Below are 16,552 nucleotides of genomic sequence, written 5' to 3'. Positions count from 1 at the left end.
TAACTAACTAACTACTTAGCTAACTAATCAACTAACCAAGTGCCTAACTACACATCATTAGCTACCTAATCAGTTAACTATTTAGCGAAATCCCACTTCAAACCTTTGTAAAAAAGAAAGGACTACAAGTAAAACAAAAAAAGAAACCTAAAAAATTTAATTACTCCCCCCCCAACACCCCACACACAAGGCACACATTTTTGTATCAAATTCTATATTCAATTGTTTATTTTCCATTACCTCCTCTAAGAGATACCTCCACCCAATTGTTCCTAGACCCCCCCCCCCCTCCCAAAAAAATAATAATAAGAATCTTAAGAGAATTTTTGAAATGGTGCCCTTCCTTCCGGATCTCCCTCGACACTCTTGCCCATTATCCGTCGTACATATCTCGCTCGCTCTCATCATTGATCTCCCCTCTATATCTCAATGCCATGCTTGACTCATGGTTACGATCATGTTTCCCCCATATCTCAAATGGCTCATTTTGCCCATATCTTTCCTATACTAGAGTTTGCTCGTGAAATCAATTTCATAATCTCGCAGAGTTATTAGAATGTCTTCCCTACTGATCATTTGTGTTGTGGGTAATAGGGGAACCGATTGAAACTAGGGATGGTATTTATTCCGTTTATGATGTATATTTCCCTTACGAAATCAACGAGGGTGTGGTTATAGACTCTTGGAGGAATATAAAAAAATTCAGCTTCCCATTCTAGTGGCCTAGTTCTTCTTCTTTACATTCATCTTGGACCTTTTTTGAACTCCCCATTTACCTTCAAGGAAGACGGAAATTCGTGATCAAATAGAGCCCATGTAATGAATGAAACTCTTCAAGCTTAGCACTTTTCTCACCGCAATAAGAAGGACCAACGGAACTCCTCGTGGATGTTGAGTGCTTGGGAAATGCATGAGACATAACAAACGTTGGAACCGAAACCAAATCTTATGCGGGTCCAACTAATAACCTTCATAATTTGATAAGTTAGCAGTGCTTAGCCAAATCATTATTGAATAAAAAGGCCTCAACTACCAATGAAATTAGTTCCCACACTAAAACTTACATCAAGATATCCCATCATAATGACCTCTTTCATTGCTGATCAAGAAAATAACATTTTAATAATGTATAACATCCATCTTCTTGAGTCTTAGGCAACAACATTTAAGAAAACATATGTGCGGAGCTATCCAAATCAAGTGCCTTATGAAATGGAGTTGAATTCAACGATTCGTGGGCTATGAATCTCACATGTGCATATGAATCTTTTGACAGATTTGATTTATTACATTGTATCTATTTCATCACCTAACTAACAATGGTATCCCTCCTTACACCATATGGGATCCCCTTATCTTGGCTAATGGTGCTAAGACTCCAAAAATCCCCTCATAAGGTTCCAATAAAGTCACTTTAAATAGATAACACATCCAGAATATGTAGTTAAGGAATGAAGCAAACACGAACAAACAACAATGCTTGGAAAAAGAGAAATGTATATGGGAGGTAGAAGCCATATAAGTTGATAACCAATGTCCCAAAAGAAACATATATGAAGTACATTTTTCTCACCATGGTGAAGCATTAATTTGATCTAGAAACTCCATTTATGACGGATGTGTAAATTCTCTTTGTGTTTGTATGATACTTTCTTGGCTTGAGCACGCTCCTAAGAGTGGAAGTTTGTACATATTGATATGGTAATGACTTGATTATTGTGACAAAAGGAAGCTGGTAAATTAAAGAAAAATGGAGCACACTCTAAAATCCAAATATGTAAATTAAGAAAACCTCAGAGGAGTCAACGAAAATATCAATGAGGAAAGAGCTCAACATTTATAGGCGATTGCGTTGAAACTTGTGTCCTTCCACATGATATGACTTTTGTTAGTTTTAGGATTTATTGCAAACTCCCAAACATGGTGACGTAAGTGCGATGAATTTTGATCGTGATGCTTTCCAATATGCAACCATCGAGAGAGCCTCCAAACGATTCTGTAGCAGTGTGATAAGAGCCGTAAAAAAGACAAATTTACAACAGTATTATTAAATGCCCCCCTTGAAATGAAGACATCACCAACAGAACATGTTGAGAACCACATCGTTGATAGAAGTGTCACATTTGTGAGCATGATGATAGAGATGTTTATGACATCCAAGAAGTCACTAAGGGAGATTCGCCTTACTATTTTTAAGTATTCCATTCATGGTGGAGTTCATAAGAGTCCAATGATCAAACTAAGTCTTTGTACAACATTTCAACAATACGCTATTAACATGGATGTGATTACTAATGGTTGTTGGTATCAACAAAAACAATTAATGAGTTGCACCAAGGCATTGTGTGCTAAAGCATGACATGCAAGCAATTGGTTTTCTACATTGTGTAAAAGGAACTTTTAGATATCCCCACAAAATATTCTTTATAAATTAATTACCAAGGTTAGATAAATTCCAAATTCAAATAATGAAATGTTGTCATGAAGATTTCCGGCTTTGGTGTGAAACCGAGATGGAATGGGCAAGTCGGCAAGGTGCAACATGTGCACATGTATAGTAGGAAAATAGTGTATAGAATAAGGGGGAGAATTTATCCCACATTGTAACGTCTCTCCCTCCTTGGGCTATAAAAGGAAGGGAGGGGTCTCTTATGAAGGGTTTGCCGATTTGGAGGGGGGAGAGGCATACCACTTGGGTGGCGGGTTTCCTATTCGGTTTTAGGGTTTCTTCTTGGGTTTCCTTTAGGGTTTTTATTATACTTCTTTACTTGCTCATCCGGTGAGGGTTTTCTTGTAGTCGTTTTTGGTGCGGCCTATGTGGCCTTGGTTGTGTAATCTTTTGTGAACTCTTAATATAACATGTTGATTTTCTTGTCTTTGTGGGTGTATCTTGCCTTCATCTATTCTATTCTATGTTTATGTGCTATTCTTCCTCTTCTCCTCTTAAGCTAAGCTTCCATTTTATGTCTTATTCCTTCTCCTCTACTCCCTTGTCCAAGACCCCCGTGGTCCCGCCTCAGATCCTACACGTACTCACGGAATACCGCGACAACGTTATGTTGTGTAAATACTTTGCAACATTAAGGATATGATTTTGAATCTTGAGCAATTGGTTTGATGTTGCATTCATTATAAAAATTATTCAATTCAATATCGTGCACCCCAACAAATTACTCCCTAGAAATGGCTTAACAATGTTGACATCGTCATTTTTCCACAATACAAGAAGAAAAAATGATGCCATTATCCTTTGAAAGCCAATGCTAACAAATTGGCTTAAGAAAAATGCTTAAGTTATACCCAATGAGAAGAAATGGAGTTTTACCAAATTCGGTCACCTTTCTTGTTGTGCGATTACTCTTAAGGAATGGAAATGTTGTTAGAATAGATTCAATAGCTTCCCTATCCCCAATATGTTGTGAAGCATAACGGAAATGTTGGAAATGCTTGTAGTCATATAGCCATGGTAGATCAAGCATGCAATCATACAACCTGTATGTGTTCATTGTTCTTTGTAGTTTTCCACTCTGAGTCTTTGAGCTTTCTTATTGGCCTATCATGGCATCAACCTTTATAATGTTGTTAGAATAATCAATTTATAAAGTATGTAGAATTTCTACTAAGGAAGAATATTTTTTTGGGAAAAAAAAAGCTTAAGTTATAACAAAGCATGATAAAATTGTCTCTAGAGTAAAAGGCCATAACATTCTCTTTAACATTGTCTCTACGGTAAGAGGCCATAATATTCTCTTTAAAATTGTCTCTAGAGTAAAAGGCAATAACATTCTCTTTAAAAAGCGAGGCTACCGAAAGGTTTTAGTTCTTGAAGAGTGATGGATTACGATTACCAAAGCATAATAGAGCTAATAAATGTATGGTAAAATGCAAAAGTTGTTCAACCAAAGTATACATATGTGTAAAAGCTCATGTCTAGCGCTTGATGAGGGTGACATTAACTTGAAAAAAAGTCTTCTATGTCAATGACGTGATATTGTCCTTGATAAGTTGTTTGATGTGGTGAAATGCCCCTAATTGAGATTGATAAACCCCTCAAGTAAGACACCCTTGATGAGATTGATCAAGCTCATTGAATACAATGTGAAAAGGTTGACATTTGGTGGTAAAAGCTTGTTTTCCACTCAACGTCATGGAATGCCCTCGATGAGGAGGTTACTACTGAAAGGAGTGATGGAATGTCCATTGAATCTTCTTACGTGTAAGAAGAAAGAAATTTCTTTTGGTGAATTTGGTCAAGATCGAGACCAATCATGGAAAATGGTTCTCATTGATAAAGTGTGATGTTGGGATTGAGACTTTATTTAGCTTTAGCTATGGATAATGGGGCAATGCTTGCAATGGATCCAATGCCACTAAACTTAACCCTCATGAATGGAATGCACCCGATGCTAAATTTAAGTGGGCTTGATGCATGCAACTGATCCCAGGCTACTAATCTTAACTATCATGAATCGGGTGCACCCCATGCTATATTTAAGTGGGCTTGATAAATTAAGAGACAAACGAGTTTTTTTAGAATGAGAAAGACAAACAAAAAAAAAAGCCCACCCTTCGCATATTTAAGTGGGCTTGATAAATTAAGAGACACATGGAGTTTTTTTAGAATGAGGAAGACAAACAAAAAAAAAGCCCACCCTTTGCTATATTTTTATCTGGCTAAATCTAGAGGTCTATATCTATCTAGCTGCTATGTATGTATATAAACAGACATACAAAACAGATCACTGCATTAAAATCCGCCAAACTAAGAAGAAATATATCGTGAGGTTTTTTCCAAGGTGTGGAAACATCTACACTGCTTCTCTGTGTTTTTTCTTTGATCCATGCTACCATGTGTGCATATATATATATATATATATATATGTATATGTATATGTTGCATATGGCTTCTTCCTTGTACTGATTTCTAATTAGAAAACAGATAGTTCCCCTGCAGCCAAGTATTCATATTGAGCTGAAAAACGCTTGGAGCTATGAAACGCCTCCATGGGAAACATTCCCTGGCTGAGCAGAGATGCGTGCGGAGGAGATCAGGGTGTTTTCTTGCTTCCTACAACCTTCGATTACAGATATTTCCTGACCTTGTAAGTTTGTGGTAGTACATTGTCGTCTAAAAAAACTCTTTTGTGCCTAGGATGAATGTCAGTTTAGGGTTTTGGTGTTTAGGCATTGCCCTAAACCCTTCGATCATAAGCCATGGTTCTACATGATTTTAGAGGGTCATGCCTCTAAATGTGGTCATGATTTGCCCTAAACCCTCGTTCATTTAGCCATGGTTCTACATGATTTTAGAGGTCATGCTTTCTAAATGTGGTCATGATTCTACTGAAAACTACTGGTGTGATGTGATATATATCAGGAATGATGATGGAAGCCCCCGAGAGCGGAGATCGACCACTTGTGGAGGAGATCTTATGTACAGGGAGACTACCCGATGTGTTGCCGCGGCTTCCTAGACACATACAAGGAGAAATTCGAGAGACTTTCAAGAGGTTACAACCATTATGCCCATCGTGTTTAAATTCCGACCACGTGCAGTTCCGATACTTCAACAACAAAGAGAAATCGCGCACATTGCAAGCACGCTACATATGCAAGAATGTTGTGTGCTCGCCCCGGCACGCGAACGATGAGAAGGCGTCTAAAACTTCGGCTATCGGAGGTAGTGGCAAGAAGAGAGCTTATCACTTCACTTACAAGGGATACCAAAGTATAAAACAAAAGAAACCGCCCTCGAAAAGCAAGGCTAATAATAATAAGACTAAAAGAAAAGTCGGGATTCGCGTCGACCAACTTAATACTAGCACTAACAAGACCATATTTGTATGTACCACTGCCAAAGACCAACAATGCATGTTGGATCAACCATCGTCGACCACGACACCTGATCTTATGCTAACCTTTGATGAGGATGTTAGTCGACATTACTACCAACCTTTGCATCCATTTGTTTTGGATGGGGAAGACAAGGCTCCTAACACGAAACATGAGACTGGATGTGTGGAGCATGCAAGTGGATCCAATTGGAATTTACTCCCTTCAGTTGAGGAGGAAGACTATGTATCCTCTCTCCAGATGTCAAGTGTCACAAACAAAGACAATCCTTTTGGTAACTTGGAATGGGATCTAAACCTATCAAATGAAACGGCCCATTTTTTGCCTTTCCCTGAATTAGACCTAACTCACCTAAATTTGCTCATCCAAGAGGATGACATTCTCAACTTCTACCAAAGTATATACTAAACATTTGTACACAAATGCCGGAATATAACAAACTTGCGAATATTTAATGCCTCGGATGGAAGATTAGTATATGACATTCTCACCTAGTTGTATATAAAGCCTCGCGAATATGCAATGCATCAAAAGTAAGATTCGTACATGGTATTCCTACCTAGATGTACATAACCTTAGTGTTAACTTTTATCTCACAAACTCTTAGGCGAAGCCATCAGTATATGCTATTTTTACCTAGTTGTACATAACCTTCTTGATGATGTTATATTACAAATTCTTGGAAAGCCCTCTTGACCTTATATGCTAGTACTAGGACATATGATAGACTAATTGTTGAATCTCATGGGATATTTTGGTCGCAATTTGAACCTCTTGGGGTGAACCTAATCTAAACTTTCATCTAATTCATATGGTTATCATGCTTACTTTCCCCTTACCATGTTTGTTTCGTAAATACACTCATCCAATGTCAAGGCTTAGAATCATATAAAAGGATAATTGAAGGTGTTCGAATCACAATGCTCCAAAAGCTACCTCCAAGCATATATTGAATAGAAATCGGAAGTATGGTTTATAAAGACTAATTGGTGCGTCATTTAAAGGTCAACTAACATTTTATATATCTCGTAGGAAGATTGCATTGTTATTGTTTTGCATGCCTTGTAAGAATGCTAAGTTTAGATTAAAACGTAGGGGAGTTGATTTTATTTCTAACAACTCTTTATTTGATTCAACATTTGGAAACTCACTCTATATATTTAAGAAACTTGAGTAAATTATTCTTTGATTGTTATTTGTGTTATAAAGCTAATAGGATTTGGAAATAAACAAATTATATTAAATGTGATGATTATGCATTTTGGTTTGATGCTACCATGTTTATGTATGTACTCATAAAGATAATTGTTTTAGGGTTGAATGGTTTTATGATTTGATTTAAGTGTAAAAGTTTTGGAAGAGTGGGAGTTAGCTATTTGGGTCCAATCGGAGCTCAGGGTTTACCAATATATGCTTCGAGTTTCAAGCTCAAAAAATAGAGTTTTGGTGTAATCTCCTTTCATGCAATTCATGAATTTTAGATTTCATGTTCACGAATGGAATGCATGGGTAAATGCTTATTTGGCTCATGTGTAAGCTATTTGTAAAGCCATGCATGGTTTTAGTAAATGGTGTCACACATGTATCATGAATACATACACATTGGCATAGGTGATGTCATGCACACCATCACATGAAAAGATTAAAGATTACCAAATTATCGGAAAAGATCACAAAGTAATCCCTTGTAGTGCATCTCTCCTCACAATGGAATAACTCTTGATGAGCGCAACATTGTTTGCAATTGCCTTCATGGCATTGTCATATTTGGTTGATATATATTTGATTGCCCCACCATCTACCATAAAGGTTGTTTGAAAGACACAAAGAAAGTCGATGGCATACTTGTCTCTTTCTTGGAAACTTAAGGACAAGTGAGGATGACACTCAATGTGATGTGATGAGGACATTGAACTAGAACTTGTGTGATGCCAATTGAAGGTTATCGTTTAACCTATCTTAGAAAAGACAACCAACAAGTTGGAAAGCTATTACCTTAATAAAAATAGATATATCATGTATCAAGTCAGGACAATATGATAAGGTAGAGGCACTAGTAATGATGTGAAGGAGTCTTAGACAAAGACGTAGGAGAAATTAACATGGAACAAATTAACAAATAACAATATTTTGTTACATGGAATAGGAGGGAGAAGAGAAGCAATAAAGGAATAAATGATTGATCATCATATAAATACTCTAACCAAAATGAGAAGGAAATTAAAGATTCCACAACTTCATTGTCTAGTGACTTTAGTAGGCACAGAAAATCCATAGTGTCTTGGTTTGGAGTTGATAAAAGTATGTGATGCATGCACTTCACGTAGAAAAAGACACTCTTGATTGATTGATCATCTTGAAAAAACATGAGATGGTGATCCATCCTTCTTCTGACTAATATGGGAGTTCTAAAAGTTTACGATGACATAACCATGCAATCTCAAAATCATACGATGCATTTAGATTGGCACTTTGTACCCTCTTGCCTCATGCAAGGATGATAGATGACATTACTATGTGATCCAAAAACAGACAGTGTCACATCCTCATCCCCATATGTTTCCCTAAAGTAATAAACATCATAATGTACACCATTTTTATGTTCGAGGGTTGAGCTATGCCATCGTGTCCAACTTAGGAGGGGCGTTCCGTACATAGCGAGCAATGGTCTCAGATGCATGTACCTTCCTACCTCATGCAAGGATGGGTGGTTAATGCCATTGTTATGCCATGCCAATTCAAGGTTAGCATGTTAACCTACCTTAGGGGAGACAACTAGCAATAAACTGCGAATGGTGTCGCGTTCCTCGTTCCCTTATGTTTCCCCTAACCATGTTTGATGTCCGATGCACAAACATTTCTACATCTGAGGCACAACTTATGAAATCATGCCTAGCTGCTCGGATGGGAGTATTCTGCGGATCGAAACGACAATCAATTGGGAGAAGCCGAAACACATGATTGTAAAAAAAAAAAAGTTTGTAGGATTGTTCGGTAGAGGGACCCAGGGAAAAAGAAGGAAGACCTTTGACATGTTACCAATGCCATGACCCACGAACAAATCAATAAGAAGAAAAACAAAGAAAAACAAGAAGAAGAAGGAGGAGATGATGATGATGATGATGATGAAGAAGGGGAAATTAAGTCCTCTGAGTTTTTCTCAGGCTGCAAATAAAAGGGAATGCTTATTTTTAGATGTCTGTGATCCCCACTTTTGAATATTCGCATTTCCTTCATTTTGGATTCTTGCTTTCTCTATTCTCCTCATCTTCTCCTTTCTCTTAATCTTAACAACATACATAGACAGAGAGAGAGAGAGAGAGAGAGAGAGAGAGAGAGAGAGAGAGAGAGGCACTCACAGAAGCCCCTGCTTCCCACATAGCTTAATTCAGTCTCCTCTTTCTTTTATAACCATTCTCGATCTCTATTATACTTATCCATCCATACCTACATTCATCCATTCATAAGTATATTCCTCCATTCATCCACGCATGCATACACCCACCCACCCACCCATCCATCCATCAATAAATCTGCGAAAACCCTAAATTTGTCTCAGCAGGAATCCAAGTGCACCAATCGTTCAATCGATCTCTGCTCTGCATGATCGCTGATATCCTAAGGTCTGTGTTCTGATCGTTGTTCTTTGGATATTTCACTCGATTTTGATATCAGTGTGTCTATTGCGTAATTTGGCTTGTTCATATATAGTGGTCCGTCTTCTCGGGTTATTTTATTCAATAAGTACATGTATGCATATTGACCAATGTTCTTGTTGAGGAATTTGATTCAAAATATATGACTATCAGTCTTAACAGCAAATTAGGCTCGATTTATTAATATCCATCTTCCTGGCAAAATTTAGTGCCTTCTGTCAGGAAATTTGGTTTCAAATATATTGGCCCTCTTTCTTGGGAAATTTGGTTCTATATTTCAACCTCCACCTTCTCCTCAAATTTCATTTGATAACTCTTCATCTTCTCAGCGAATTTTGTTCGATTGTCTATTTCGATATATCATTTCATTCCATAGCTGCTTGCCTTCTCGGAAAATCTTGCTCAAGCATATATCGATTCGTCATCTCGGGAATTTCATTCCTTTTATATACCAAGCCAAATATTCAGCTTAAGGCAACTCACAACTTGGAAAAAATTCATCCCTGTTCTGGTTGGGAGGAGTGGGGGTTTGATGTTGTGCAGTGAAACAACATGTTCGCAGTCGGAATGCTCAGAAGTTACCTCACACAAGGAGTATATGCAGTGGGTGGACCTTTCCAACCCTTTGGTGGCGCCGTTGACATCATCGTTGTTGAGCAAAATGATGGATCCTTCAAAAGCTCTCCCTGGTATGTAAAATTTGGTGATTTCCAAGGTGCTTTTAAGAGTCGAGAAAAAGTCGTCAATATCTCTGTCAATGACGTTCCCACAAATTTCCACATGTCTCTTGACTTCAATGGTGAAGCTTACTTTGAAAAAGAGGTCGAGACACCAGAAATCAATAGCCATATTGAAGAAGATTCATTAAGACCTTCATCCTCATCGGATGTGATTGCTTCCAAAGAGGCTGTCTATGTGGAGGGAAATATAATCAGTAAAAAATCTAGCTTTGAAGTTTCGAATGTGTTTACTTATGATGAAAGGATGAACGTAGATTCTGAAGAAACTCAGAAAAAAGTTGATGACGTAGCCTATCATGATGGTTCAGAAAATTCAATTCCAAATGTGTTTACTTATGATGAAAGGATGAACGTAGATTCTGAAGAAACTCAGAAAAAAGCTGATGACATAGCATATCATGATGGTTCAGAAAATTCAATTCCAAATGGTCACACTGACTATTCAAATAGGCTTGAATATAGCCTCTCATACAATGCAAGCATAATTACAGAAAACAAAGAAGTCCATAATAGCTCCAATGTTGCTGATATTTCCTTCAGTGGCAATTCTCTATCACTCTTAGAATGTCAGAAAACTGAGGATGCAACAGACTTGGGAATAGAAACTATATGCACGCACAATGATGGAAATATTAATATAGATTTGGTATGCAGTACGTGTTACATAAACACGGTGGATATTCAAGCGGATATGTCAAATTTAAAGTATGCAACACATTCAGAATTAAAGATAGAAGCAACAGATAATGATGGAGGAGATTCCGTGGAACTGGCTAATGATAACATGATCATAGATAGGGGACATGATACAGTCTTTGTAGAGCTGGGGAGACAAACGCTTGAGTTAAAAATCAAGCTTGAATCAGCACAAGCAGAGACAGATATGGGTGATAGAATTGCATATGGTTTTGACCAGATAAAGCTTGATGAAAGAGAAATATGTAATGTTGAGAATCTACGAACAGATGAGTTTATAAACCATAAAAAGCTGAAAAATGGCTATGCTACAGAAGCTGATGGAAGTCAAGTCACAGACAATTATGCTAAAAATTCAGAGAGTGGGTCCTCGTGGAAAGTGAATGAATCTGTGGTCGAAATCAATGACTTTGAAAAAGAAGAAACAGAAGAGAGAGAAGAAAAAGAAGAGAAGTTTGTTTCTCGTGTACCTTCTTTGTCTAAGTGGAACTTGTGGCCACTTTCATTCAGGGGATCAAGGACAGAGAAGAGCTCTTCCAACGTTTCAAATCATGCATTATTAGCTACTACAAGCATGAGAGCTCCCACAGAAGATTCATTGCAAAAGAATGGCTACTATAAATGGTCTAAAAAAACCAAAATTCGTACATATGTTCCGACATCCTCACAGCTTGCATCACTGAAACTTAATGATGGTCCCAATAAGGTTACTTTTGTATTCTCTAGTGTTCTGGGTAAAACAGAGGTTGGTGTTTTCCTGTAAGATTTTCTTATTTACTGCATGAATTCATTGCTTTAATCTTATCATATGTGATTAAAATTGCAGGTGGAGTCAAGAATATACCTATGGAAATGGAACACTCGCATTGTGATTTCTGATGTTGATGGTACAATTACAAAGTAAGTTATTTATGTGCTCTAGCACAAATATCTAATCTGTTTATTAAATATTGTAAGGTCTTTCAACTTCAGTGAAGTAAATATGATTTATTTTCAGATCAGATGTTTTAGGGCAAGTGATGCCCCTTATTGGAAGAGATTGGAGCCAATGTGGGGTAACTCGTCTCTTTTCTGCAATCAAGGCAAGTAGTTTGATATGTAGTTGTGATAAAACCTCTACATTCAGAAATGCATTGTGAAAGATTCTTGTAGTACTTTTCTTTGTATAAATCTCTTGAAATTATTAGGTTATTCCAAAAAGGCTTCGTCGTCTACATGGAATAAACTGTTGTGTAACTTGCTTAAAGAGATCATTGCAGCAATTTCAAAGAATTTCTATGCCTCTCTTTTATTGGTGGAAAAGATTAATCCCTTTATAACTTAAAACATTCAGTATCACTACTGTTTATACTAAGGCGAACCTTAAGGGCGTGAGATCCAGGTTCTCTGAATGTTAATTAGAAACTCTACTGATGTGATAAAAGATTGAAATGGAATTAATATAAGTTTCTATTTTGGTTGACCCCATGCTGCCAAGTAGTAGCTTTTCTGCTGGAAACCATTTGTCTAACACGAAAGCTACCTTTATAGGATAATGGATTTGAAGTGCTCTTTTTGAGTGCCCGTGCTATAACACAAGCTTATCTTACCCGGAAGTTTCTCCTGAATTTGAAACAGGTTAGATATTGTCTTGATTATTAATTCTTTAATTGTTTTTGTAAAGATAAATTTTATGAGCATGACTTGCTTGAACTTTGTTTGAAGGATGGGGAAGCACTTCCTGAAGGTCCTGTTTTTATTTCTCCTGATGGACTCCTCCCTTCTCTTTACCGAGAAGGTAAGTTCATTAAATAATTAGTGAACATGAATTGAAACTAAAGTAACTGACTCTGCAAAAACTAAATTTCCAAAAAAGGAATACAAATTATTCATTGTTACAATTTCAAGAGTTAATCTGTTGAGACATAAATTCAAGTTGATGTCAATGTATGTGAGAAAATAAACATGAAGATTGTCAAATATTATCTTAGTTTTCTATGTTTGTATTTCTTCATCATAGTTTTAAATGTCCATCGAAATGGTGCTTTCTTTGGGAAGTGCTGATCCACGTATCTCTGATCTAGTCTATCCACTTCAGTTTAGTTGCGACATAAATTAGTAAATAAAGAATACCCAAAACAGAAATATGCAAAATAGGTAGAAGAACAGCATGCATCCACATGCATAGTCAATTTTTAAACCAGAGAAACTGTAAGATCTTCAACTTTAGATTAGCTTAAAAGATTTTTGATGCTACAAGAATAGATGTAAGCTTTTAGTAAAACCAATAAACTGGGTTTTCTTCACTGTCATATTATTCAAGCTTATGGCTAACCTTTTACTTGCATATTAGGGTTCATTATTCCTGGCTTCAACGTTTGTAATCAATAAATCAAATTTTCGACTTTATAGAGCTTAGTTATGACCCAGGGTATACAGTTTTACTTCATGCACATTGAACAGTTATGGCTCTTTACGCTAGATATGTGTCTATATACCTCAGTATTGTTTAGTGGGTTTGCCTGCTAATTGGATAATTCCATTGCAGAAACTTCTTATTAACTCTTTTATTTTTTGACATTTCAGTTATCAGGAGGGCTCCTCATGAGTTCAAAATATCATGTTTAGAGGTACTACAAATGTTGTATATCTTGCATTTTCTTAATATGCTCTCATTGCCTAGTGGAGTTAACAATTTACTTTTTCTTCTCCTATGCCTATCAGGCAATCCGAGATTTATTCCCCAGAGATGTAAATCCATTCTATGCAGGATTTGGTAACAGAATAACAGATGAGATAAGCTATCTGAAAGTAGGAATTCCTAAGGGCAAGATTTTCATCATCAATCCAAAGGTTCTGCATTTGTTTTTGACAACAGAATTACTCTTGGAAATAATAATTAATTTCCAAAACTTAAAGCATTTTTGCAATTCAGGGCGAAGTGGTGGTTAACAATCGTGTTGATTGCAAGTCGTATACCTCTCTTCATGCATTAGTCGATGATATGTTTCCTCCTTTTTCCTCACATGAACAGGTATATTTATGTGAAGAGTTGGGATATCCAAATTTACGATTTAGTGTTGAAGATATTGATGACTTTCTTTTCATGTGTTCGAATCTGAAGGAGGAGTTCAATTCATGGAACTATTGGAAGGTTCCATTTCCAGATATTGATGATGAGATTAGTGAGGAAAAGTAAGTCATCATTTTTCATGTAACATTCTAATCTAAAATATTCCAACTCAATGATAGAATCAAGTAACATCTAGATGTTAATGTCAATGTGTGCAGCTCAAAAACAAGTGAGAGAAATAGCTTAAATTTTCTTTTACTGATTTATGCAGATCAAAAAATTTAAAGAAAGCAAGGAAATAGAGAAAATTATTTTCATGGTGTGGCAGTGTGAAAGTGAAGTTATCTTATTCAAGATTGAATTGCTGGATTTAAAATATACAATTTTTGCCACCCCCTAAAAGGGATTGGTACGGCATTTGTAGAGGAAGAGGTGTTTGTACAATGTTTGCAAATAACCACCTACAGAGATGTAATATCAAGAGTGTTATGAAATTGATTTAGCATTGTAAGCAACACTATTGCTCGACTCCATCAAAGATGCCGAGGTTTGACTGTTTATTAGGCATAAAAATGTACAAATGATATTATACTTTTTAATATATACGACAGGTTTTCCATCTAGACAAGCAATTGAGTATTTATCTTTGTTGACTTATCTATCACAAACACAATATTTGTAATGAAATTATACTAGTTGTGGCGCATGAGGCTTGCCAAATTTATGAGGTGCTCAATTTCATCAGCCTTTAGCTTACTTTCATGTATTAAGTTTGAGAAAGAGAAGTAAAGTTAACCATTAGATCCCTGACTCTTTGGATATGTTTTGTCTATTTGCCACCATTATCCTTTAGGTTATTCGCTCATGGGTTTTCTACATTAATTTCTATTTGAAACCTAGAATATCCCAGTTTTCCATCATTTTTGTTGTTGCTGTAACCTTTGCTCCATGCCTTTTGCTGGCATGAAATAACTTACTGTTTCTCGTATGGATGTTTTAGGTTTGGTTTTCATTATTTTAAACTCAAAACATTAATATTATGTTTAAATGTAGATGGAAAATAGTATCAATTCATGGGATATTTATCATCATGCTAACAAACTTGATATACAACTTCTAGGATATCTAATTCTTTTCACGCACATGAACACATGACGAGCAGCATATTCACTCGCTCTACATGTTGATCTGCTCTTTACATAAGAATCCACAATGCACAATGTGAACATTTAAACCTACACAAATGGAAAATACTAAGAGTCAAGTGGCTACAACTAGTAGTGTCAATCATGGTTTGGCATCTATTTTAGGTAGGTTTCAAGAAATTGCCCATTGCAAGTAGCCAGAGAAAATGACATCAACATAAAGTCACATTGTTATTTAGACTATAATATTTTTATTTGTTCCATCTAGAAACTAGAAAATTTACCTCAATATATTATCAAAATACTTGGGCTTATCATCTTTTCCCTTGTGGTGAAATGACTTGATGACCTCAAGCCTAGATGGAGAGTCATGCCTTTGAGCAAACTAATATAAGAGAAATCACGTTAGTCTAGTTGAAGAAAATTTCAAGAATTGCCTCAAAATTTTATTTACGTAGTGATTCAAGTGCTTCATAGTGTGAAGTCAGTTTTTGTTTCATAAGAAAAGACTGTTGCAAATATGTTGGATGCTAAGATGTCTAGGAATAAAGCTCGATATGAAAGGTTCAAGTATCAAAGAAGGAAGGAACTTGAAGGGATATGAAGTTATAGGCGTTTTTCAAAAGTAAAAAAGCAAAAAAAAAAGCAAGACGTGGATATGAAGATTTAGGTAAAGAAAAAAAGTTAATAACTTTTTCATTGATATCCAAATTTCAAAAGAAAAGATTTATAAAAAAGTTGATTGCGAGATCTTTCCAAAAATATCTTATATATGACAAATTTGGGAGTATAAAGGAGAAATAGTGATAAAAATAAAAACGCCTCATATAGACTCGAGTATATTTTTAAAAAACATGAGTAATGCAACTAAAACCTATACATAGGAGGATATTCTTAGCCAAGGGGAGCAAGAAGGATAGAAGTTCCACAATAAGTTAGAAGAGTCTTAATAGGAGGGAAGAAGGAAAGTCTATTTATTTTTTGTTTATAATCATAAAAATAAAAAAGGTCTACATAGTTGAGTTTTTTGTTTGAGTCTAAGAAGCTTGTATTGTTCTCTTAATGGTCTAATATAACATTCCTTCATCTTCCTCTTCTCTTCTCTATCTCTCTTCATCACATAGCAAGCAAACTCAAGAACATCTTTCGCATACAGTTTCCCCAATTAAACAAGCTTTTGTAATGTATGTTTGTATACTTTTAACCTTTTAGCAAGAGTTGTTGATCCATAATTTGCACTTTGTAGACATAACAACTTCTATGATTATTTAAGCATAGATCTGGATGTATAAATGCTTTTATAGAACCAGCCATTCTGGTATAGCATTATTTCTCTTAATGATTGATAGCTATAAATCTCTAAATGATACAGATATCATAACCTATGGATGGCATCCTCCAGATAGTTTC

At 36.0% G+C, this 16,552-nt stretch overlaps 1 protein-coding gene across 1 annotated transcript; it reads left to right on the top strand.

Annotated features, from left to right (window-relative positions):
- Positions 1-9,517: 9,517 nt before the first annotated feature.
- Positions 9,518-14,625, top strand: LOC147856346 (phosphatidate phosphatase PAH1-like). The gene is made up of 10 exons (XM_087329343.1): positions 9,518-11,690; positions 11,772-11,845; positions 11,943-12,027; positions 12,476-12,562; positions 12,650-12,722; positions 13,511-13,554; positions 13,649-13,777; positions 13,860-13,958; positions 14,049-14,119; positions 14,269-14,625. Exons 1-10 carry the CDS (start codon positions 10,062-10,064, stop codon positions 14,297-14,299), a joined length of 2,322 nt encoding a protein of 773 aa, XP_087185469.1. The 5' UTR covers positions 9,518-10,061; the 3' UTR covers positions 14,300-14,625.
- Positions 14,626-16,552: the final 1,927 nt, after the last annotated feature.

This window comes from Azolla caroliniana, unplaced genomic scaffold (assembly GCF_043228905.1).
Source record: "Azolla caroliniana isolate FFs.n. ecotype wild unplaced genomic scaffold, voAzoCaro1.0.p SCAF_13, whole genome shotgun sequence".
Taxonomy (NCBI): domain Eukaryota; kingdom Viridiplantae; phylum Streptophyta; class Polypodiopsida; order Salviniales; family Salviniaceae; genus Azolla; species Azolla caroliniana.
Note: the sequence above shows the minus strand (reverse complement) of the source record. Positions and strands in the feature narration are given on the sequence as shown.

Bases quoted from the DNA above. Each gene is read 5' to 3' on its own strand.
- LOC147856346 (XM_087329343.1), top strand. From the start codon at position 10,062: ATGTTCGCAGTCGGAATGCTCAGAAGTTACCTCACACAAGGAGTATAT. The intron at 11,846-11,942 runs GTAAGTTATTTA...ATTTATTTTCAG, and splicing joins GTTGATGGTACAATTACAAA to ATCAGATGTTTTAGGGCAAG. The intron at 12,028-12,475 runs GCAAGTAGTTTG...CTACCTTTATAG, and splicing joins GTCTCTTTTCTGCAATCAAG to GATAATGGATTTGAAGTGCT.